The 24,776-nt window shown below is 41.6% G+C and overlaps 1 protein-coding gene across 1 annotated transcript; it reads right to left on the reverse strand.

Moving 5' to 3' along the window:
• Nucleotides 1–1,711: 1,711 nt before the first annotated feature.
• RPA1 (replication protein A1) lies at nucleotides 1,712–24,740 on the reverse strand. Its single transcript, XM_009094737.4, has 17 exons — nucleotides 24,611–24,740; nucleotides 24,238–24,285; nucleotides 23,901–23,979; nucleotides 23,270–23,378; nucleotides 22,349–22,437; nucleotides 17,686–17,769; nucleotides 16,331–16,463; nucleotides 15,257–15,359; nucleotides 14,082–14,150; nucleotides 13,749–13,941; nucleotides 12,526–12,665; nucleotides 10,795–10,943; nucleotides 9,380–9,512; nucleotides 7,895–8,071; nucleotides 6,462–6,569; nucleotides 3,098–3,184; nucleotides 1,712–2,725 (listed from the first exon to the last, which is right to left on the reverse strand). Exons 1-17 carry the CDS (start codon nucleotides 24,641–24,643, stop codon nucleotides 2,618–2,620), a joined length of 1,842 nt encoding a protein of 613 aa, XP_009092985.1. The 5' UTR covers nucleotides 24,644–24,740; the 3' UTR covers nucleotides 1,712–2,617.
• Nucleotides 24,741–24,776: the final 36 nt, after the last annotated feature.

Raw genomic sequence — 24,776 nt, forward strand, 5'->3', positions numbered from 1 at the left:
CAGCTTCTTGTCCTCACTTTCCTGGGATTAACAAACAATTTATTAACCAGTTACCTTCAGCAGTTCCAGCCTATGATCAGGGGAAGGAAGGCAAGACAGATAGAGGCATTTATCTTTTATATAAGTCGGAAATCATATGCCCCTCTCAGGATTCATTCTGCTATATTAGCTCTTCCAGGCCCCTCCTAAAAAAGATCCTCATTCTCCTACTCAGCAGTGTAGTCCTCCTCTGTACTCGCCCCAGCTGAGTTTCTTTTTTGCCTCTCCACATTGCAGGCCAGAGCTGTACATAGCATTCGAGATGAGATATCACAGCAGAGGCTTATATAATGCTGTGGCACTTGTATAGCTACACTAGAAATACCTTGCCTCACATAGCTTGATGTTTTTATCATATACTAGCTGATTAAAGCATGATTAAAACCCTCCAACTCTTCAGTCACTAATGAGCATCCACTTTAGAGCAGAGGGTTGTTTTTTATTAGTCCTCAAATAAATGGCTTTTCACACAAACTGTTTTAAGTTGATTTTCTGTTCCAGTTCTCAAGGTCATTCAGCTGATCCTGTAAGATACCTTAATGCTCTTGAGCATTGATACCCTGCCTCTCTAGTGCTCTGGCTGATGGCACAGTAAACCCAGCTAAATGGAAGTGCAGCAATTCCCCTTGGGATAAGGAGCTGCCCCAGCAGAGGCAGGTGTGCCACACTCAGAGCAGCAAACACCTGCCAAAAACAACACCCATAAAAACTTCCTGGTGCATATGGATGGGCCCAGGAATTGGAAATGAGCCTCAGGGAACATTGTGCACTACCACTTGTTCCCAGTTTCCTAAAAGTGGGTAGGAGGGATAGGAAGGGAGCAGTACTAAAAGACTGGTTAGCAGAGTGGAAAGATGGATTATCACCACTAACCTACCATTTGTCAATCCAGAACTGTGCTGAAGACTGTAATTTTCTAGTCAATGGTTTATAAGCAAGGTCAGAGGAAACAAATACTTCAATAAAAAAAATGCAAGACATCAGCAGAAGAACCCAGTCATGATCCTCAGAATCCAAAAAAGAAGAGGTTGTGTTTGCAATTAATGGGCCCAGAATAATGTGCTTCATGTCCATCAATGGAAATGACATTTACAGTACTTAAACACCAAGACTTGAGATGACAAACAGGAAATCACAGGGAATAAAGGGCACCAACTGAATACACTAAGAAACTGTGCTCTGTGGAGCAAAATAAATAAATAAATCTCACTTCTGCCACCAGAGCCCCACTGCAGCATTGCCTGGATGCTTGGAGCTGTGCAGCAAATGCCAAGCTGTGAGCTGCAGCCAGGGAACACATAATTAATGTGATTAGGAGCACACAGAGCTAGCATGCTCTGCTGACTGAAAAGCCCAGTAGCATAATTACTGTTTTCTGTACTAGCTCTATGTCTGAACAAATCTCAAAGCCTGGTTAGTTTTAGACTGCTGTGTAAACGTCAATAAAAATCCCAGAAGTGCCAGCTCATCAGCATTCCCAGGCACAGAAATGGTGAAAATATCACTGCATTTCCATGCTGTTAACATCAGGCAAGGAAGTCTCCATTCTTCAGTCTAACCTTAGAGTTTGTAATAAGGTAACATCTCCCCCAAGTGAATGCTTATTATGAAAGCTAATTAATTGCTTTCCAGTAATGAGAAGTCTTTGGTGTTCAAAGAAAGCAAAATTCACTACACAGGAATTAAACAGTGTTTATTGAAACAAAGCACCCCCCACTTAAAGACCTCTTTCTGATTAACATCATTACAAATAAAACTAAAGAAACTCAACATACAAACATACAAAACATGTATAGGCAGGAACTGTGAAGCCAAAAAAAAAAATCAGTCAGAAATCCATAGTATTAATTGAAGAGAAAACTAAAGCAATGCTTTGTAGTTGCCTGGATTTCCCTGGGGGATGGAGAGTCAATGCTTATCTGCCTTCCTCAGAAGAGACAATTTTGATTAATATCAGACCCATCTGACTCAGTCTATTAAACCCTGAAGGAAGGATATTCTTCAGATATAAGAGATATGTCTTTGATTAATAATTCTACCATATTGCCATTCCAAGCATTAACAACTGCATGGCACCTGTGGAAAGTGAAAGCCTTTGAATTCTATGGAAGGGAACTAACTTGTACTAATAGACCTGTTCTCTTTTGTCCAGATCTGAAAGCTCCATGACACTGCTCCTCCTGCCCTCTGCTGAACAAGTCAAAGTGTCAAGGTTGTCATTACTCCCTTGCAAAGAAGACAAAATGGTTATATAATTCAGCTTTACATATAGGAAGAGAGCAAAGTTACTTCAGACATTCTGAGTAGTTTGTCTAAAGACCTTGGCAATCTGTCTAGAGATTCCTCTTCAGCTCTGACAGAGTTTAACAGACCACAACAGGCTGCAAAGTGGTGGCCATCAGAGTGCACTCCTACCTCCCAGAGCACATCTCCAGAGAAATGCAAAAATCACTCAGCCCACTACGCTGGGTGTAACTAATGCCCAATTGTCACACAGAGGTGGGGGAAATGTCAGTGTAACTTTATCTATTGAGTTTTTCCTGGAAACTTTAGGCTCAAGCAGCCAGCACTGGCCTCCTCATCCCAGCTGAGCATTTCTCCTGATGTTGGCAATCAACCTCTTGCTGTATTCTCTGTAGTTCACGGGTTTGACGTCCATTGCTGTGGCCTTAATACGAGATTCATCCTGCAAAAGAGAAATTTTAGTATGTAAAAGAACATGAAGCACTCCAGGCATTTGGTTCCAACATCCTTCTGCCCCAGTAACTTACTGCTCATGCTATCTGGGTTAGCTGGGAGTGCCAACACGGCTCCCAGAGCTGGTATGTTGTTTTCTTGTGAAACCAGCCACTCTTGATGAGCCAGAGAGGGAGCAGCAAGGATCCCTCCTTCAGTGCTCAAGACTGACAGTATTTGTGTGATCTTTGGAATCTTCTGTTCTCTGTGAGCAAGGGAAACCTCTCCCCACAAACATAAGAGGAGGAAGTCACCTCCTATGGAGACAAGCTGAACTACAAAAGCCACAAGTTACATTATTTGCCTTTTGGACAACACTTACGTTGTAAGTCTCCAGTTTCACCCGGATCCTGAACTCGAAGGTGTTGAAGTTTGCATTTTGGAACACTTCTTCAAAAGCCTGCTCGTTCTGAGGGAAGGACAAAGACAGGGATCAGCTGCAGACACTTCAGGCTCTCAGTAGTGCCATGAACTTTGAGAACAGCTCAGCTTTTGGGGAAGTTGGCAAAACACTGGAACTACCTGGCCCACACAGGCAGAGCCAAGTCTTCCATCATCACATTTTAGATGCCAAACCCATAACTCAAAGGTTTTTAAAATAAAAAAAACTGACAACTTTTTAGCTGCTTAAACAAAGCAACATACAATTGCACTGAATCTGCAACCAGGTATAAGGAACAAAAATACTACAAATCTTCAGGAGCTGCCAAACTGGCTAATTCTGGTGTTGTGCTGTGATCACAAACACTGACAGAGTTAACTATTTCCTTATTAATTGCCTTATTAGGCATTCTGGTTTTCTGCTTATCCATCAAAGCTGCATGTATCCTTCCCATCCTGACACAGGCCTATTTAAGAAAGTGTTCTATAAAAAAACCAGATCCATGTTTTGAACGTGCTTTAATAACCATGAGAAGACTGTGTCATATTTATAACATAAGCTGCTTCTAATTACCATATGAACACTAAACATCATCATCATCATTTATAATAGACAATTTGTCAAAACACTAGAAAAGGAGCAGGCAAGTCGTGGAGACTGTGAAAAAAAAAAAGTTTATTTTTGTAAAAATATGAGTCGTAAAAACCTTTGCTGACATTCAAAAAAGATCCTGCATCTCCCTGATGATACTGACAAGTAATTATTAATGCATTTATCTACCAGATGCACTTGACTTGATCAGTCACTCCAGCAGCAGACAGAGCATCTGATCTGGAATTGAATCCACCCCAGTTCCACTCACATTCCAAGTGTTACATCTGCTGTTTTTCACTGTGTGCAGCACTATTTTACACTACACAGTGATTCTCCTAGGGTTTAGAAAAGCACAACAAATGGAGGTGAACAGGAGCAGCTAGGTTCACAGATTACAGAATTTAAGCATATCCCTCCTGAATATTAAAACCCCTTCCTTTGGCCATCTTATGGATTAGAGGATAAGAAAACTCGCTTAATAAAGCATTTAGCTCCTCTCTGCAGCTCTGTCACAAACTGTGCTAACCATTAGTGAGTTGAAAATGCCCTCAGCATAGCAGTCACTGCTACCCCACATTACCTCCTTTGGTATCTAACAAGCACAGGCAAGAGGCAGATGAAAAACCTTGCACATGTATCTCTGCTTAGCGTGGTCACGGGCTGTACATGAACTCCATCCATACTGTGAGCACTGAAAAGACTCCCACCAACTTCACAAGACACTGCATCAGCTCTATCAGAGAAAAACCACTAAGAAAAGCTTACTGCAAATGCATCGAGTACCATTTTTAAAGGCTCATAAAAGTGTCAAATCAAAACCAATTTCTCCTGGAACACAAAGCATTCCTGCTCAAGGGCTCACTCCATATTATGTTCCATTTTCTATCCTCAGCCATTTCCATTAGGCAGCTCTTCAAAAGACATTACATGTTTGTACTGGTACATTGGATCTGCTGGCTCTCCTTCCCCACCCAGATCTCTTCAGCATTAAAAGCGACAAAGAAATTTTGTTTAAACTCTGGCAGAGATTAAACATGGCTGAAGCAAGAAAATATTGACAGGTTAAGAATGTCTGAAAATGGAAATGCAAAAGTGAAAGCACATCTAATTAGAACCCCCCAGCCAGACATCTTCCTACAAAACAGAGGTGGCCAGCCTTTGTAGTGCCACAAAAACTCAGCATCCCAGAATCACAACCTTTGTACCCCTCACCTCTGACAGCAGAAAATCTCCAAAAATCATTCCATATTACAGGAAAAATAGCCCTGCTTTGCAGAAACAGAGGTCTACAACAGTGTCTCAAGGCAACAGCCTCAACAATGCCTCCTGCTTCATTTCTCTCCCACAGCCAAGCAATGGGTTAACCAACAACTGGGATGGATATCTGTGGAGCCCTGGAATCAACCAGCCTTAGCCTGGGAGCACAGCAAGGCTCATATGCAATTCAAGAACTTATCATGCATTCCACATCATCATTTAAAAACAAAACAAAGCCACACAGTTTTTATACAGTACACAAGTTTAAAAAAAAAAAATCAGGAAAAGATTATTTTGGTTGGAAGAAAGACAAAGGCAGCAGAAAAGCACTGAGTGACAAAAGGGAAGATAATACTGCCTGTTAGTGTCTAATGACTTAAAACCTTAAAAATTGTTCTAATCTGCACAGAAAGATCAATTCAGCACCTCTGCCAATGACCTGGTTTACAAATTGTGGCTTTTGTGAGACCCACAAAATTCTGATGATATTTGGTGGGAGAAAAAAGAGCCTTCAAAAGTGGGCTCACACACATCAGTTCAAAAAGCTTCCTGCCTACTTAACAAAGATACATACAAAGTGTTCTAGAACTTTTAGATTTTGTAAACAAATTTTTGGAACACATTAGGGGTAATGTTGTCAGCACTCGTTGCTAAACTAGGATTTTTTTTTTTTTTGCAGATTCTTCCAGTCTAGGTACAATGATAAAACAGGCTGTGTTTTCAACTGGAGCCAAACTGTTAAAGCTGTCAGTCCCAAAAAATCTGTGGCACAACCCTGGAGTGAGCAGCTGCCTCTCCAGGTCCAGGTGATAAGGACAGGCTGATCTGCAGCTTTCAGCAGCCAAAAGAGCTCAGGGGTAGACAGACTGACTGTGGGAGCAAACTATGGGGGAAAGCAGGCAAATCTCTGTTCTTCAGGCAGATGGCCTGTGGAAAATAATCCTGAGGAGAGTAAACAAGTCCCTGCCAAGAACTTCAGGCTAGGGAGAAGCAATGATTTGTGAACTTGTAAAAGATACCCAAGGCCAACATCTGGAGGACAACCTTGGGCTGAGCTGAGCTGGCCTATCACCCAGAGAAAGGGCAAATCACATCCTTGACAAATGAAACAGAACATCCCTTTCTTTTATATGGCATTATTTCATGTATTTTCAATGGTGTTAATTCCCACAGGAGGTACATGAACATGCCCCAATGCCTGTGCCACATTTTCTGTCCATTCACACACAAATATCAGACCATGCTCTCTGGTGGATCAGCACTGGTGCACCACACAAACCTTACATCTTTGCCAGAGCTGCCTTCAAAACATTACAAGAATATTTCCTTACCAGAAGGATCAAAAAACCCAAAAAAGGGGCCAAGAAATCTGAGGGCAGCCCAACAGAGAATGAATGAAACATAGTTCAACTTCAAGGCAAACAGTAAAAATACAACAAGCTAATTGACTGACCTTTTCCTTCAGTTCTCCCAGGAAAGCTGCATTTTGGCCAAGAATGAATTCTGCTGTGTCTTGAAAACAAGTCACCCACTGATACTCCAGACAGTCTGCAATGGTCACCTAGAATACAACAACAAAACCCAAAAGGTTATTTCATCCAGTTGCCTTTTCCTCCAGAAAGAAGACAACACAAAAGAAAAAAAAATATCTCAAAGCTATAGAGAGTTTTAAATTTCCAGTAACTCTCAGAGCCTGACCTGTGTGTCCTTTCAATCAATGCTGTGGGTGGAAAGCAGTGACTTCCTACCTTTTTTTAAGCTCCACAGAATGTCCATAACTTAACACAAGTTAACACTGGCAGTAGATTGAACCACAGGGAAAGGCCAACAAGATCACAACAAGACAACACTGATGGATGCTCAGCTGTGTCCTGCTGCCACTGATAAGCCAGGAACAGGTATCCCAGAACAATAACCACCAAGGGGAACAGCAGCAACTCTGCAAACTGAATTCACTTTGCACACACCTGAGTACTTGAGCATAAATTCATGGAACATTATGTTGTGTTACAAGGAAACTGTCAAAACACTCAAAGACAGTTAAAAGTTAAAAGATCAATTAAAAGATTGGTTTAGATTGGTTTAGTAAAAAGATCAATTTCCAGCTTCACATGCATTTCCTGGCTGCTTAGACAATTAGGAATGGGGAAATGGGAGACTCTGCTCTGAGGGCCCTGAGTGTACCCTCAGCATCCTCTTTATATTCTACAAGAATGACTCTGCTATGTAAAGCAGTTCATGTATTCCTAGAAGTTATCTGATAAAAATTATTCAGAAGCAGTTTGTGTTTTAAGGAGGCTGCAGGGACAGTTCCCTCCTCTCTGCATGCCCACCTGGCAGAGCATTTCTAAGAAGCAGATAGAATCTCATTTATAATGTAAAACAGGAGAAAGTTCAATGCCTATGGTGTAAGTGGGCATCACAATAATAATCCCCAGACAACTTTCTAAAGCAGACTCCATTAAAGCACGAGGCAGAACAATACCTACCAAAAAAAAGCTGCACTAAATATAGGTAGCAGCTGTAAAAGTGCAATTACTGCTCTCCAGAAATGCCATTTTACTTCAGTTTATCTTCACTACTGAAGAGGCGGGGGCCATCTGTATTCTGCACTGCATAGTACACTTGGAAACCAGAACCAACCGAGCTAGCAGCAACTTTTTGGCAAAGAGAAAAGCTTTTAATTGGAGCACTAGGAAAACAAACTGCTAATCAGCTCAATGAAACATCCCTCACTCAGGTACAGCACACAAAGCAGCTGAACACCCTGTAAGTCACAGGCAGAACTGACGGACAAACAGCACCGCGTTCCCTCAAAAGATTTCCTGCTTGGATTGTGCTGGGAACGTGGCAGGAAACGCCCTGAAATGCGATCCGGGTACTCACCAGCAGCATCAGGCGGTATTTGAAGTTGGGGAATTCGCGGTCACACTTCTCGCAGCGGTAAAGTCCGTTCTGCTGGTCTATCACTTTCTTGTTGCAATCCTGAGAGGGACATGCCTGGTACATGCAGTTCTCTTTGCGCAGATGTACAATTGTGCCCACACAGCTAAAATAATCTGCCTGAGAGAGTGAGTGTGCAACATTAGCCTCAAAATACTCAATGTTTTCCCCTTTCTGAATTAACTACAAAAGCAAGGCAACCATACTTGGATATTTAGGATTAGAAAGCTTAACAGCTATGGATTACTGGGAAACTGTAAATCAACCCCTCTGTTGCAATAATTTTTAGGCTTCCATTATGTTAATAAAGCCCCTACAGCAAGATTATTTTGTGTTTCCATTGCAGGAAACTCCAATTGCTAGGTCTTCTTTAGATAAAGCATATTTGATTCTCCATTGTGTCTGTTCAAATCTGCACTTTTTCACAGGATTAAGATTCTGCACTTTCCTACGCTTCTTTCAGGAACCAATACAAAAAACAGAAAGCCTATTGTGTAGTGTTACAGATAAGCATTTGATTAAACTATAGCCTACAGAACAAAATACCCACTCACCACACTAAAATAATCATCATAATGGTTTAAGACCACGGTCAAGTCTTTCAGCAGAAAAATAGAGGTTGCTAAAGAAGCATGGGCAAAAATTGTCAGAGAAAATAGCTGAATTTCAGGTAAAGAGAAAGTGTTCAGAGCCAGGCTGGATGGGACCCTGAGTAACCTTATCTAAGGGGTGGCATCCCTGCCCATGATAAGGGGTTTGGAAAGAGGTGATCTTTAAGGTCCCTTCCAACCCAAACCATCCTGTGATTCTAAAGGTTTTTTTCCATGGATAGAAGCTCTTGTATATTCCAAACAGCTTAGCACTTAAGTCTGAAAAAAAACCAAAACCAAAACAAAAAAAAAAACCTACCCCCACAAAACAAAACAACCAAACAATATAAAACCCCAAAAACCCCACAAAAAAACCAAAAAAAACCAAACAAACAAACAAAAAAAAAAAAACCCAAAAAAAAAACCAACAGCATAAGCCTAGAGAGGTTTCTGGAATGAAAAGCCAAGGACCTGGGGTTTATTACCAGCTTTTCTATTGACCAAATGTGCACCCTTGAAAACCACTTCCTCCTAATGCACTTGTTTCTCCTAGAACACTCTGTGCTGTCTCTTTGAACATCTTTGGGGTAAAAACATCCTCCCTTCATTTACACAAGGCCTAGAATTCTCTTGCAAACAAAGCATCATGTTGCAACATCAGCAACAAGCCTGGATTTATTTGAAAAACAATAATATTAATTAATAGCATAAATTCCAAGACAGTAAACACCAACTGCTCAATACTTTGACTGCTTCTGTAAGAAGAATACCTGCACAAAGCCTTGCTTTTTATTTTCACCCCAATACACAAAGCTTGCACTGAGTGGCCATGCCTTACCTTATCTCCTTGTCCCAAGTTCTCAGATTTGGCTTCAAACAAAGTTTTCCAGTTGGTATTTGCTCCAGCTGCTGGCCCACCCCTCACATCAGAGATGGAGGCACACTCCAGAAGCTGACCCTCAGAGTCAAACCTGCAACCACAGAGATGCACTTCTATTTTTGGAGAGCAGACCACACAGACTTATCAAAAGCTTATGTTTATTTTCATGTGCTCGATCCATGAGGGATTTTTTATCAATGATTGCAAAGGAAACAATTACAGTAATATGTGTATATTGCAAACAAAAATAGCATTTCAGAATAAGTTAATAGTCTGACTTAATTAGCACAGTATTTTATAAAGCCACAAAAGGAGGACAGCTTTGTTCTATATAACTGCAATTTGTTTGCCAGCTAGTGGTCAAACCAAGCACTGCACACTTCTTAAAGGCAGGCAGATAACAAGATTTAAGGGCATCAAGATATTTCCATAATTAAAATTAAATTACATGGTACCATTATCTTCGCAGCAGCTTCGAAAGAAAAAGCAAATAGCATTGAAAAGATTATGCTTTCTCTGTTAAAATCAGAAAGCACAGCTCTTCAGCAAAAGGTTGCACTGCATTCCCGTTGTGATGGGCTTTGTGATTTCACAAGCACACCAACGAGGCTCCAAGATTGAGCTTAATTAAAGCGTGACAGTAATAGCTCAGACCCACAATCAATTTTATCTCCAACAAGCCTCTGAAGTATGGGAGAGCTCAATGACAAATGGAGGATGCCATTTATTTCATCCACATTTGGGTGATGTAACTGGAATCTGAAGACTCAGGATTCACAAGTCTGATGCTGTTGGCACTTAACCCTCTTCACACACACACACACCACATCTCACCACATTCATACTTACAACAGACAATTTAACAGCTACTTACAGGAGAAGCAACAATGAAATCGCTTTGTTTTGCTGACAATAAAAGAGTTATTTTGCTATCTGAAAAATATCTGGCAAGAACTAGACACTGAGAGATGTCAAACAATCCCTCCACACTAACTGAGTGTGTATCAGATTACACACAATGGAAAAGCCTGTGGAAAAAAAATACCATTCTCTCAGATCAAGCCTCAGAAAGTAGAGCTGGTCAAGCCTGATTTCATGCTGCCTTCCAAGGCTTTGGGTCAGCATGCACTAGCCAGATTTCAATTTTTCAAGGTCTGTCATGGAATTAAAAGTTTTTTGAATTGAACAACTTAAGAAGGACAGCCTTCCACCAGGCTCTAGGGCTTGCAAGCCAGAGAAGCTTCTGCAGCTCTGGAAGCCACAGCCTCTGCCACCTTCCCTCAGTGCTACACACACTGCTCAAGTACAGAGAAACAAAATAAAACAAATACTCTGTGGGAGGTCGAAACAAAGCAACATAAACACACTCCTACCATCCTCGGAGTTTGAAAGCCTCTGGGCTATCAGGGTTGATGACAACTGTGCTGGAGGACAGGACAGACAGGCTCCTGCCACCAAAGTCAGAGACACGGGCTCCTTTGATGGCAATCACAGGTTGTCTGGAACCATCAAACTGTTCAGCCTGCATGTGTGAAAAACCAGAGAGCAGCAGCAGCACGTTACAGGAAAGGCACTGAACTTGTGGTCATAATTCACAGATCATGACAAGAGACCAAACCTGCCCCACTGTATCTAGAAGGTAAGGGTTTGAATGGTGTCATTAGGAGTTTAAGCAAAGGTAGGTGACAATTTTCTGTGCAATCCTAACACCCTGTTTCCTGGGGAACCAGAGAATCCTTAAATCACACCACGGGTTTGTTAGAAAGGACTGGTCCCCTCTGTCAGCAGCTTTACAGCAGGATTTTAGAAAGGGAGATGTGTTATGGGAATGCAAACAAAATTAATTGTTCATATCAGACTCCTCAGGAGATGAAACAACTCACTCAGCTTCACTGAGCCAATCATGTCCATCTTACTACCACTTACACAAAAGTGCAGCTATGCTGACCAAACATTTTTACTCAACTTTCCATCTTCTGGTTTTTATGTCATAAAGCTGCTCTAATGCTGTTCAACTGCCATCACCTGAGTAGTCTGACACTAACAAAGAACCTGATGGCATCAGAGAGGGTTTGAAAGGTATAGATTTTATGGACCCCACACCACTCAGCAAGCAAGGGGAGGACCATGTACTTAAAGATAACAAATGAGCTGGAGTTGCAGTAGTACTTACTGTACCCATGAGATGCAAAAAGAACAGAAAACACATCCCAGCAGTCATGGCTGTAAAGGACATACAGATTCTAACCCTAACTGTGCCAGCTGCAAGCCATACATCACTCCCCCTCAATGCTTATTGATATTTCTGTTCTCCAAGCAAGCCAACAGATTTTATTTTGCAAAATGCAGACCCTGATCTCTGCTGGAAGAGTTATGCCAGGAATTGTATACCAGTAGTCTCTCCTATTATAACCTAGTTCAATCTTAAGGCTTTGCAATACTGAACTTCAGTTTACTTCATCTGTATCAGCAGATGGTTAATGGTGTTTAGGTACCTACAGTATCAGTGCACTTGATCATTTAGCCATAAAGCATCACTGTCAAGCTGGCAGGATCACTCCCATTTTATAGATGCCACATAAATCCCTAAGTATCTATAACAACAGTGGAAAACAAAGTAGCCTGTTAAAAAGATAAGGAAACAGTTTACTGCAACTGTTCAAACTTTCACTTCCAAGGCTCCGATGCTTTAAACACCCAGTGTGAGACAGAGCCTCTCAACCTGCTCATTAGGGGTAACATGTATCCCACCCTACAAATAAAATTAATCTTATCTGAGACAGCCATAGCCACCAGGCTTTTCCATCATCAAACTGCAGCTCACACCCTTTCCTAAACCAGGAGCCTGTTACCTGCAGTATTTTGGCTTGAGACATAATGTCTGCAGTTGTTCAGAACACATTAGTCAGATCATGTCAGCAGTTTGTCAGGGAAAGGTTAAGAACATCACACCTGAATGCAACCAGACAGTCTTTCACCTTCTCTCGGGCCCTGATCCTTGAACACCCAGGACTGTGGCAGTGCTGTGCCCATCTCAGGTGACACCAGCACTTCCTGGCCTTACACCAAGGAAGCTTTGTAAGAGCAGGTAAGAGAGCACGTACCTCATTTCCCCACAGTGTAGCTGTCACCAGTTTCCCTGATGTATCCATCAGATGCACGTTCCTCTTTGAAACCTCCCTATTGTTAGCTTTCACTGTAATTTTAGTGACATCTTCGTAGCTCTTGCAAATTCCAATTACATCTGAGAAACAGTTACAATTTAGAGTTACTCAAGGGTCACAATTGGAGAACACAAGATCACAAGAGAAGAATTCAAACCTACTGTCAGATTTTTACCTTGTATCCCAGCTCCCTATTGAAATGAAATCTGATATGGAAATTAAGTGTATTATGGTAGGAATGTTCCACTACAGAACTCTTCAGTGCTTTAATTTTGTTGACGCAGTCATTAAGATATTCATGAATGCAAGCCTCACCACATTAGAGAGATCAAGGCATTGTACTATCTTTTCCCATCACATTCTGTCAAAGGACTTCAGTCCTGATCATGTAACACACTTGCTGTTAAAGCACAAGCAAGAGCCTTCAAAGTGACTGCAACACAATGAAACAACTGGCTCGTGCCTCCACAGAACTCTGCAATTATAAGTTGCAACTTTAACAAGTCTGCATGCTCAGGCAGACTTGTGCAATCCCCTGTGCAGTCCCTAAAAATACACCACTTTTAATATTACCCATCTACCTTTAAAATTCCCAGCTGAATGTCTCTGAATCACAGGCATCTTGTGCCTCTGAAACCTGAGAACCCTCGCCCCCACCCGAGCCTCTGATTTTCCGGAGTACTCTGCCCAATGAATTACAGAAAAACAAACCTCCAATACTTCATAAAGCAAGCCAAAACAGTCATGCAACTTGGACTTGGATGCACTGAATTATGCCAAAATCACTACAGAGATAATTAGATAGTGAAAGAAAGCAAGACCACAGAAGGTATGAAATGCACACATGCTGAGCAAGGGCATTTTTTCTTTCAGCCTTTTTCTGTGGAAAACAGCGATCGCAGTACAATAAACAACTGTCACCTACTGTCTTCAGTTTGAAGCACAAGTTTAAAGAATAATTGTTATATATTGTTAGAAAACAGGCAGAATCATCTTAACAGGAAAATTGCCTGAGGAATTTTTAATGGCAACCATCACTGGATGACTTAAATTAAGAGATCACAACACTCGAAGCATCCTACGCTCACTACCTGCCCAGAATTCAGGACACAAAAATCAAACTTCACAGCTTTGAAATTTGCCATTTTTCTACTTTGACTGACCAACAATCGAGTCTTTGGGCGTGTTCTCCAAGTCAGAGATGGATACAAAATCAAACTGAACAGATGGAAGATGCTGGGCATCATCACAGGGCACAACTGAAGTCTCATTAGTGAATGTAATCTCATAGTCATTCTTAACAGCTGTATATTGCTTGTTAGCAGTCTTCAAATTGCCTTTGGTAAAATAATACACCTACAGGAGAAAGCAATGAAACAGGGGGTATTATCAGTAGTCAGGGAAAATAGATTGTGTTCACCTTTAAAAATCCTTGCTAGGCTCAAGCTCCTCTTTTCCAGCTCCTGTCAGTCTAAGAAAGCACAAAGCTACCATACCTTGTTCAATTCAATGAGTGGAAAGAACTTGTCTGCTTGATCGTTGAATGCAGTAGCTCTAATCTCACCCTGCAGGAAAATAGGGGAGCTGGTCAGAAGTGAAATTTGGCATGGAAAAAGATTAAAAAAAATAATCTTTGCAATGTTAAGTGGTAGCAGTCCTGCAGAGACAGTGGGGTCTGCCAGGGTAGCTCCAGGCGTGTGAGAAACAAACAACATTCTCTTCACATCTGTACTTAGAGCTAAAGTGACATATTCTACACCTGACAATCAAACCTCATATTCAAGTCTCATTAGTACATCTACAGCTTCAGAATAAAAGGCATAAGAACTGCATCCATCATAGAGACACCTCTGAAAATGCCAGTAAAACTGGCAGTGATGAAATAAAATTCAAATACACCCCGCAGCTCCACAAGTTAGCACACAGTATATTGTGATGGCTCCCACTCAGATATGTCTATAAGTAAGAATTAATAACAATTATACCCTCACTAGATATAAACACTGTTTAAAAAAAAAAAAAAAAGAATATAGACACTATGCAGAGAAAACAAATGCCTGGTGACAACATGTTACATTATTAACCTCACATTTTACTCTCAATATAATCTAGCAGAATTTTGTTTGTTTTCACGACAGAAGGCTGTAATTTGATAAGAGGTTTGACAAACTGCAAGTTCAGTTAGATTAACCAGATACCATTCCCCAAACAAACCACAAAGGAAATTTCTCAGTGTTACAATAATTTGTACTCCAATTTCCTCATGAAATTTGAAAGCTTGTAACTTGGAGGTAATGCTCCTCTCACTCCCTGTTTTGTAAGGTGTAGCTCAGCCAGGAGGAGATGTCACTCTCAATCTACAGGAAACCACCACAACCCTCAGTATTAGGTTGTCAGTTTGCATAAACAACTCTATTTTGAAGCTGCAAAAATCCAGTCACACACTATAGACTTTGATGAAAAATAATCAGCAATGCTGCACATTTAAGACTTCATTCTGGATAAAAACTGGCACGTTGATGTGCAACTTAATGAATGCAGGGATACAAGTTTCAGTTGTAATAAAAAAAATCATTTCCGAAAAATGCACTTTATTTCCTCTATTCTGTCTTTATGAAAGGTTCATCAGCATCTGGCATACATTATCTTTGTCTCCACATATGACACTTACACTTTCATCAACGAGCTCTATGGAAAAGAGCTTTCCTTCCCCACGAGAGTTGCTCCACGTGCGGATCTGACCTTTTTGGGTAACACGAGCACAAATGGTCCACCTGAAATCATTCAAGAAATCACTGCTCTGCATCTCTTTGCATCTTTTTAAAGAAGAGATTGACTTGGCAAACCTTTGGAACTGGAATGTGGCTATTTAAAAGCCAGAATCTTCCCACTGCACCTCTGCAACTCTTTGCTTTCTGTTTTAATGGCCTAGACCATTAAAGACAGAAAGTTGTAGAGAAGGCAACAAAGCAGCCATAAAACATCCAGTATGATAATAATAGTGAACAATCCTTCTGCACAGAAGCAGGCCTCAAATCTTTTACTCTTCTAGGGTACATTTCTCACACAGCAGTTTGCCTGCTCTGAAAAGCCACGCCAGAACTCAAGAGCTCAATTATAGGATTCGCATTTAACTTGGGTAATCAAATCAGTTTGCATAACTTAAAAATGTCATTCACTAAATAATTACATCCTCATGCTTTTCAACAGCTCAGTAGCTGAAGTGAATAGCTTACTGAGCTGTTTTGTCATTAAGTTACCAAAAAGAAGGTTGCTTTAGGAAAAAAAAAAACCCAGACAAGTCAATCGATTTTCAACTAAAATATTAAAAACCTATCAAGCTCAGCAGGGCAGCTGCACCAAGACAATGGCAAGGCAAATCTCAGATTGTTAAGAGCATTGATGCAATTTAAAAAGATAAAAAAAAGAAAGAATAGAACACACTTTGTCACAGAAAAAAATATCAGAAAACAAAACCCTAAACAAAAACCCAAAACAACAACAACAAAACAAAACCCCATAAAAACAAAACAAAGCCCACCACTGTTTCTATGGAAGGTTTTCTGCTTGTTTCTCTGGGTGGTTTTGTGGTTGCTGTTGGGTTGGTTTGTTTGAACTTAACCAATAAAATCCAAAGAACTCAATGAATTATTTGACAGAGACTCACACACAGAAAATCAAAACAAAGCCATTGTTCCTTCATGCCTGTGAGATGAACAAGGCCTGGCAAACCACAAGGACTCACTTGGACTGGTATGGATTCAAGCTGGCAATTGGCACCACTTTGATCTGAGACCCCCCAGGTGTCTTCATGGCACTGGGAGCACTCGCTTTTCCAAACTGGTTGGAGGGAGCGTGGTACTTGGGAGCAGCAGGACCTTCCAAAAACCACAACAGAGCAGAGAGGATTTCAGCCTCACACACAAAAATCAGGTTAAAACCAATTCAGGGTGCAGAACTTTCCCACCATGGCAAGGGGAGCCACACAGGCAAAGTTCCAGGGAACACCCTGTGCCATGTGGGCACCACAGAGGGGCTTGGAGCTTGTTGCATTGTTTCTGCTCTTGGTCACAAGTGTTTTCTAGGCTGCAAAATGCTGCAGAAGAGACACTCTCAGACCTTTTAGAGTGCTTGCACTTACCTGGAGATGTGTCCAGAGTCAACCACTTGAACAGAGTTTAAGTGGCAAACAACTGTTCAGTAAATCCTCTAAAATAACAGAATCACAGGGTGGTTTGGGTGGGAAGGGACTCATTCCAACCCCCTGCCAAGAACAGGGACACCTTCCACAAACAACCTTGCCCAGAACCCCATCCAACCCAGCCCTGAACACTTCCAGGGATGGGAAGTGTTAGATCAAGACACCACTTGGGGGAACAACTAAGGAAAAAAACCCTACAAACAGTTTTTTAACATGAAGTGATACTGCTAATTCTAAACTCAAACTTGTCAATGTATATGCAAAAAAACTCTTGTGATCAGCTTTAAGCAAGGAAGGAGAAGCTTGTTTTCTGCTGCAAGTTTCTAAGCAAATGTCAAAATTTTACTATTTAAAAATCCTTCTTAAACACAGGGGTAAAGAATACAGACAAGTTAAAGCAGCACCAAGAATTAGGATTGACAACTTTTTAGCTTAAAAAAAAAAAAAAGTCTACAGGCTGACATTTAAATTGACTTCATCTTCCAGTATCTCACTGAAATCTTGATCAAAAAACCACATTTCTGAATGTACTATCAAATAATTTCAGTGTATTGCCTAAAATGTTTGGCCTCTATCTCAGCATTGGTAACACACACAGTTGGTGGCCAGCTCCAAACTGCAGCCTAATTTGGGTGTCTACAGAGCACTGTTTCAAGAATGCAGTGTAAACTGAATACAGTTGGGTTTCTTGGGCTTTTTTCCTCTTGGGAAAGAAAAGGGACAATTTTCCCCCCCTTTTATAACCACTTCTCTTGAGAGAATTCATCTTGTCAAGCTATGGGTTACTCCTCAATGGAGAGCTTCTTGTGCAACACCACTAAAGAAAGGATTTTGTTTAAACTGAAGCTGTAGTTTCTCACTAATCACATATCAGAATTCCTGCCCTGAATGACTCTTACCTGCTCCAGACAAATTGCCATTTTGCTGCTGTGGTTTGCTGGCTGCTGGGTTTCCTGCTGGAGCTGCAGAACGTTGCCCTTGTCCTGGTAATTAAAATGGAAAGAGACCATAGAGGAGGGAGCACATTAATTAAAAGTCCTCTTTTAGGAAATAAGACTTGCATGCAAAAAATAAGTAAAAAAATTAAATAATTAAACCCACAGAGAACATTATAAACTCCAGGTATTTAAGACACAGGAGCAGCCAGCTATCTGTTGATCAGTACCATGAAGGAATTCCAGTCAGATCTCTTTCCTCAAGCAACTGCTTTCTACTTGGAAAGAACTCAGGGCTGATGGTGATTTAAAAGGACAGCCCTGAAGTAATCTTGACAACTTTTCAGTGTTTATCAGCTGCTATTGCTCTGACAGGTAGTTCCTGCTCCTACCTAACAGCTATGATAAAAAAAACTGTAGAGAATTCTGTCTCATCACTCAGAAAGGGCCAAAAATCCACTGGGTAAAGTCAAATCTGAAGTTAACCCAAGACAAAGAAAACACCTGCTGAAATATGAAGATGTTTAATGTAGGGGTGATGGAGTCATCACTTCAGAATTCACCAGGGCCCTCTTGGCACACAGCAGTAAATTGCTTTGGGAGCAAAGTGATGCCATAGTAAGAACAGTGTCCATTTTTTTAGATTTCAGGACTTTTACTTGCTCTAAATTAATGATAAATTACAAGGCAAAGAGCAGACAGGCATATCTAAAGTAAAAGTCCATTAAAAGACTAATCTACCATTCAAAAATTTGAATTCCTTTACAATATAATTCGCCTCTAGATGAGAAAATATCCAACATTTTTGTCCTTTTCGACACAACTAATCCTTGAGGTCTCGCTTTGCAGGGAGACCTAGGCCTGAGCAGGCAAAAACCCCTGTAATTTGGATGTGAGGAGGAAGATGGTCAGAGAAAGTGGAAAAGAAGGTCAGACCAAGCCTGGAGAGCACCACGAGGAACAAAAGCAGAGAATCCCAGGACAGAGGGATGGCACCAAACTACAGGAAAGGAGCAGAAGCAACACAAGGAGAGCCCAGTGTGGTGTTGCCTGATGTGGTGGAGTCTCCAGAGGTAACCCTCTGGTTATTTTTAATCCAAAATCCAGGTCCTTGCACCAACCCCAATCTCTAAGTTGCCGCAGCAGAGTCACATCGGTGAACTGGTGACAGTCTCCCTGGCAACAGCGTGACGTCAAACAGCAAAATGTGTATTTACTGCAGGTTCCACTAGATGGAGGAGCCAGGTCTCCCCCTTGCTCCGTGGCCTCAGGTGCTCAGAGGGTCAGCACGCCATACCCAAATTCATTTTGTGCAAGGGAAGGTGGAAAAAAACCCAACAAGACGCATTAAGAGAAAAATATGTCTGGTCAGGGGAGGAATATTCAGGAAGAACAGAATGTGGGTATGAAGCAGCAAGAGGTTTCCTTATTACTTTTGTTCCAAATCTGTTTCTTTCTGTAGGAATTTGTGATTAAAAAAAAAAAAAAACTCCACTGAAAACCAAACCAAAGACCACCACATCCATTGGAACACGTGTGCGTTATGAAACAGAAATTCACATTTTAATGGCTGCCTACCCACAGCCGAGTGTTTCTCAACAGAGTAAGAATAAATTCACACATCTGTGCATGTGTTCAAATACAGAAGTAGCAGAAATATCTCTCCAATTTTCTCGCTTGCAGAGCCTAGGGACTCCTAAACTGTGATTTTTGGTGGCTGGTGGCCTACAGATCACTTAAAGTGCTCAGAAAACCGAGGAGGCTGCCTGGTTTTTGCTGTTAGTTTTTATTAGCAGGAGGTGAAAAAAGCAGCTGAAATACCTGCTCACATTTCTGCTGTGTGTGGTAGATTAGGCAAACCCAAGACCTTTGCCTGCAGCTGCCCCACAGCCCACTCAAAGGCAATAATTGTGTAACAGGAACCCTCAGCTCCCAATAATTTGTCACCCAGAGGTTTTGCCACCACAGTGCCGTGACACAAGACCTGCTCCAGAACTGAGCAGAAGGGAAGGGAGAGAAGGGGAAAAAAAATGCACTTTGAAACAACACACCCCTAAATCCTAGCAGTGGGAAGGGCAGGAGGAAGGAGTTCAAGTGAGTGTGCAAGTACATAAACATCTCAACATGGAAAGATTAATGACAGAAGTTCAACATAAGTAGCAAGCCATTGTCAAAGTGAAAAGGAAGTCCAGCATCAGGGTAATTTGAATGAGATTAACGACAGTAATAACACAACCACCCAGTCTTCAACAAGAACTGAACTGCTCAGTCTTAATTTTCAATACTATTATGAAAGGCTGTCTGAAAAGTTTTTATGATTTGTAATAAGAAGATTTTGTCTCCAGCTTCCTTGTTAGGCAGATTAACCACCTACTGCTCCCATGTAAAGTGGCCAAAAGCCAGCTTCTCACACCCCCTGGGTCCCACTGTGCTATTACAGTCTGAGAAAAAATATTCCTTAATCCTAGGTCTGGCAGTTTGAGATCTGTATTTCAGAGAAAACCAAAAGTAGGGCTAAAATATACATTTTTAAAGTACCAGAACTTTTTTTTTAACAGAAACCATGAAGTACATTAAAGATGATGCTCATTTTGCATTAGCTGAGTGTCCCTCAAAAATACAATTTCTTAATATATACAGGAACTTAGAGAATATGCAATTTGAAATACACACCTCTGCCATTTCATCAAGGCCTTCATGACAAATCTTGCAGCTTGCAGAGCAGCAAGGCTGGGTTAAGCTTACCTAATCTAAACTATTACCATCTTCTGTATCAGAAACTTTATTTAGTATCAAATAAAAGGGTATGAAGTCGTCAGAATAAGATCAGTGTTAAAATGAAATACACATCACATCTTTTTTGGCATCTTTTACCTAGTGCAAGCCCACACATATTATGACCACAGACCTGTAACATCTCCAAAAGAGTTTAGATTTGAAACCTTCACTGCGGAGTATTTTTGTAAGTCCAAATGAAGAACACAACTTTGATCAAAGTAATGGTAATTTTACCAGAATTTATAGTTAAAGGTATATTTTCAGCTCAATTCTGTCATATACCACGTTCTCAGTGGTTTCTAAGCAACAATATAACTGAAAAACACTATAGTTCACAAGCTCTTGTATCACATAAGCAGGGAAATGGGAGAAAGGCACAAAACAGTCTGCTCAGTAGCTATTCTGAAAGTCTTGGTCTCTACAGCAACTGTGGGATTAAACCATAAAATCTGAGATGTCAACACATTTTTTAAACAGCAATTAGCTAAGTAACTATCAAAGGAACAAAGGATTCTTTAGGCTCATTTAACATACGCCCCTCTTAATTCCCTTGGAAAAAGTTAATGAAGAAAGATGTCTTTGCCTTTGCAACAGAATAGATTTTTAACCAGAAGAGCAATGTACCTACCACCACTATTTGTCCAAACTATTCTACAGAAAACTCTTGCCACTAATGTGTGGTCCCTTAGTAATAAAAATATATTAGTCCACTTCTCTCAGGATAAAAAAAAAAAAAAAAAAGATCTTCAGGAAGAGCTGTTTGCTATTAAATTCCAGCCATTATCTGTGTATACATCACTGACAGAGCTGTTCAAATATTTTCTTTCAGTGCTTATTATTCTCCCTCCTTTTAAAAAGATCAGAATTGGAAGAGCAGAACAGACTTTTGAACATTCTCGGAGGGAAAAATGTTTTAATTTAAAAAACCATTTGCATGAGAACTGCAAGCTCAGCAGACAAAAGTGAAGAACACAGTTATTTATGCAACATAACAGATCCAAAGAGATTCATGGCAGGTCAGATTAAGGTCCAACCAGTGCCTCAATCCTTTTTCAGCTGGGCATGGTAGGAATGGGTGCTTAGGGAATTCTGTGCTCTCCTTGTTTTCATACCAGACTCTGTCTATGTACTTGGAACAATCTAAGTTTTAGTGCTTCCTGCAGCTAACATTCATGCAGAGGATGTATTGTTATGTTTAACAGCCTTTAATGGATTTCTCTTTCACATCTAATTGCTTTTTGAACCTGTGCCAATTTTTGGCACCTACCTCCACAAGTTTCATCCTTTAACTATGCAGTTTAGGGGTGTGGTGCAGCCTTTGTTTTACAACCACTGCCTGACAACACGAGAGCTAAAGAGCATCAAAGGAACATAGAAAAGAGAGAGAGAGATTCATCATTCTTTATTCATCCCCTCTATGCCATCTTAGACTTTTACAGATCATTATTCCATCTTCCTCCTCCTGTTTCTTTCCAGACAGGAGAAATTAGAACCTATTTGATTACTCATTATGAGGAGACATAAAATCGCTTCCGTTTACTTACTGGAACTGGAGGTAGAGACCACTCACTACAATAAAAACCTGTCAAGGTTATAAGGGATGGATGCTGCAAACACCATGGAGAGACTCAAGCTTCAGCCACGGTGCAGAGTTTATTACAATAGGATCAAACCCCAGTTTGTGTGACATGAACAAAAAGGAATGAGGATGTCCAGGTTTTCAAGATCTGGACATCCTCATTCCAGGCATAAAAAAAACCCTGAACGTGTCTGCCTGCTTTTTTCAAGTGAAAGAGAGAAGCTGAAAGGCTCTGAGGCGACAGAAAAGTATTTACTTACAGCTACTCACCCTCATTGTATGGCTGGGGATTGCCAATAGGCCCACCAACCTGATCAGCAGTTTGCAGGACTGTTACATCCATCAGGATCACCACTCTCCTACAACACAGAACAGACAGCAAACAAAGACTGTCACCCCCTCTGCAACTCCCATCTCTGGATATCCTTTGCAGCAGGTGAGAAAGCCAAGCATTAAGAGGCTGATTCTTTGGATGAAGGATCTGGGAGACAAAAGCTTTCCACTGTCAACAAAGCCCTCTCTAGAGGGACAAGTAAGCTTGAAACAATATCAAGGACACTTCATATCACTGCATCAAGGACAGGCCTAAACAGGCACCAAAAATAGCTTGGGAAACCATTGTGTTTTAAAAGTAGCTAAACCATACCAGATTTTTATTCCCTGCTACAAAAGTTGTTGTCTTCTCCCCAGAATAAAAAGAATACAAACCTCAGTTCATATCCTGCTAGACATATACACAGTTTTTCTGTTATAGTTTCACCTGCATCTCTTCTAATTTTGCAGCAGCCCATTCCCTCAAATTTTCCTATCCTATTTCCTCAAATTTTAACAAAAGACCAGATTCCACAACACCTAAGTAACAAGATACCTTTATTGTTTCTTTTCAACAGCAGAAAATTCTAAGGAAGCTTTGCGCAAGTATCTGGAGTATTCCAGCTGGAGTATTGCAACCAGCAATTTTATATTACTAAATCACTGTACCAAATACATCTGATCCCACCAGTGTCACATTCTGCAATTTATTTCTTCTGTTACTGGTGCTGTGGAGTTTCCCCCTCACACCCTAAAGCCTAAGTATTGTCAGATAATCCCAACCAAAAGCACTTGGCCTCTGTTTAGTAGCAAAGCACAGAGCCCCCACTGGTGCAGCTGCCTTTCTGTAGGGCTGAACTTAAAGATTATCACAAATACCTTCCATCTTTCAGGCTGTTGACAATGAATCTGTTAACCTGGCAAACACACCGGGCTGACAAGCGTTCATCTTCCACCAGGGAGTTCAGCTGTGTTGCCAACATGAATGCTGCAGGAGCAGAAGGAAAATTGAAACAATTCACAATGCCAGCTTTAAAAGGTGCTGCCATGGCTGGCCACAGATTTTCCAGCCAGTCAAGTATTGCACTGGATCTACAGCTTGACAATAAAAAACTGTGCAACTACTAAGAAGCCACCAAAACTGACCATAAACTATGCTGTATTTATTACCTACACTTCAGAGTGCAGTGATAGCTAGAATGATTCTATATCAAAAAACTAAGAGGAAGATTAAGCTAAACTACCTCACAATGTTACATGTATAGGTTTCTGTATTTTCATTATATCCTGCAGCAAGCTGATTGCTTGTATTTCACAAAGTTCCAAAAGTCAAAGATTTCACCTAAAGGACAAAATGCAGTTGCACACTTCAGAGCTGTGGCCCAGTGAAAAACCACATTCTCCTTCAATATTTATTTCAGCATTTTGCATCCAGTCACCAGACCAGGAATGTAACCACCCTTAGCATCTCCACACTTAGAAAAACCTCACTGCAGCTTGTCATACTCACAGGAGAGGGTGTTCACCCCATCACTCATCAGCACTCGGTAACGTGGGGGCCCAGTTCCTGTGGCAATAGCCCGTGTATTCTGCAGGGAAAAAAAGCAACAGCCCAGGCTGTCAGTTCACACTTGTTCAGAAACTTCTCAAAAACAGAAACTGACATTAACAAGTGACTTATCTATTCAGCTTTTTTGAACAGTAATACCAACGGCATAGCCCAACCAATGTAAACCAAAATTAACAGAACTAAAAGTAGAGCAGTCTTGTTCAACTTCTCTTCAGAGGAAAGTCTGACTGCACTCAGGACCCCACAGGCAGCCACCGAGAGAAGGGACGGTACTCACGATGACTTGCAGCACAGGCTTGGAGACTTCCTCCCCTTGCATTATGGCCTGCAGAAACGAAAGAGCCGCTCAGGAAAGTGCCACCGGAACGTCCCGCCACCCACAGGGACAGAACCACAGAACCAATGAGCTCGGACGTCTGAGATCCCCAGCCCAACCTATGCAGGGCTGTAGCCATGGAGGAACTGCCGTGGAAGAGCCAGGGACGCGGGTGTGGCCGCCACCGCTGGACCAGGACACCCCCCCGGGACCAGGCCCCGCTCCGGGCCTGCTTCTCCCCTCGGGACCGGGCCGGACCCGGTGCCCCGGCCCGGCTTCCACCTCCGACCATGACAACGACCAGGTCCATCCCAGCCCAGCCCGAGCCGCTCACCGCGATGGCCCCCTCGCTCAGCCGCACGCTCATGGTGCCGGCGCCGCTACCGCCAAATCCTCCCGCCGCTACCGCCAAATCCTCCCGCCGCCGCTGCCGCCACCGCCTCCTTCCGGCGCCGCCTCACCCCAGGCCGTGCGTGCCCCGCCAGCACGGCGCTTCTATT

The sequence above is a fragment of the Serinus canaria genome, chromosome 19, assembly GCF_022539315.1.
Source record: "Serinus canaria isolate serCan28SL12 chromosome 19, serCan2020, whole genome shotgun sequence".
In the NCBI taxonomy this organism is placed as follows: Eukaryota; Metazoa; Chordata; class Aves; order Passeriformes; family Fringillidae; genus Serinus; species Serinus canaria.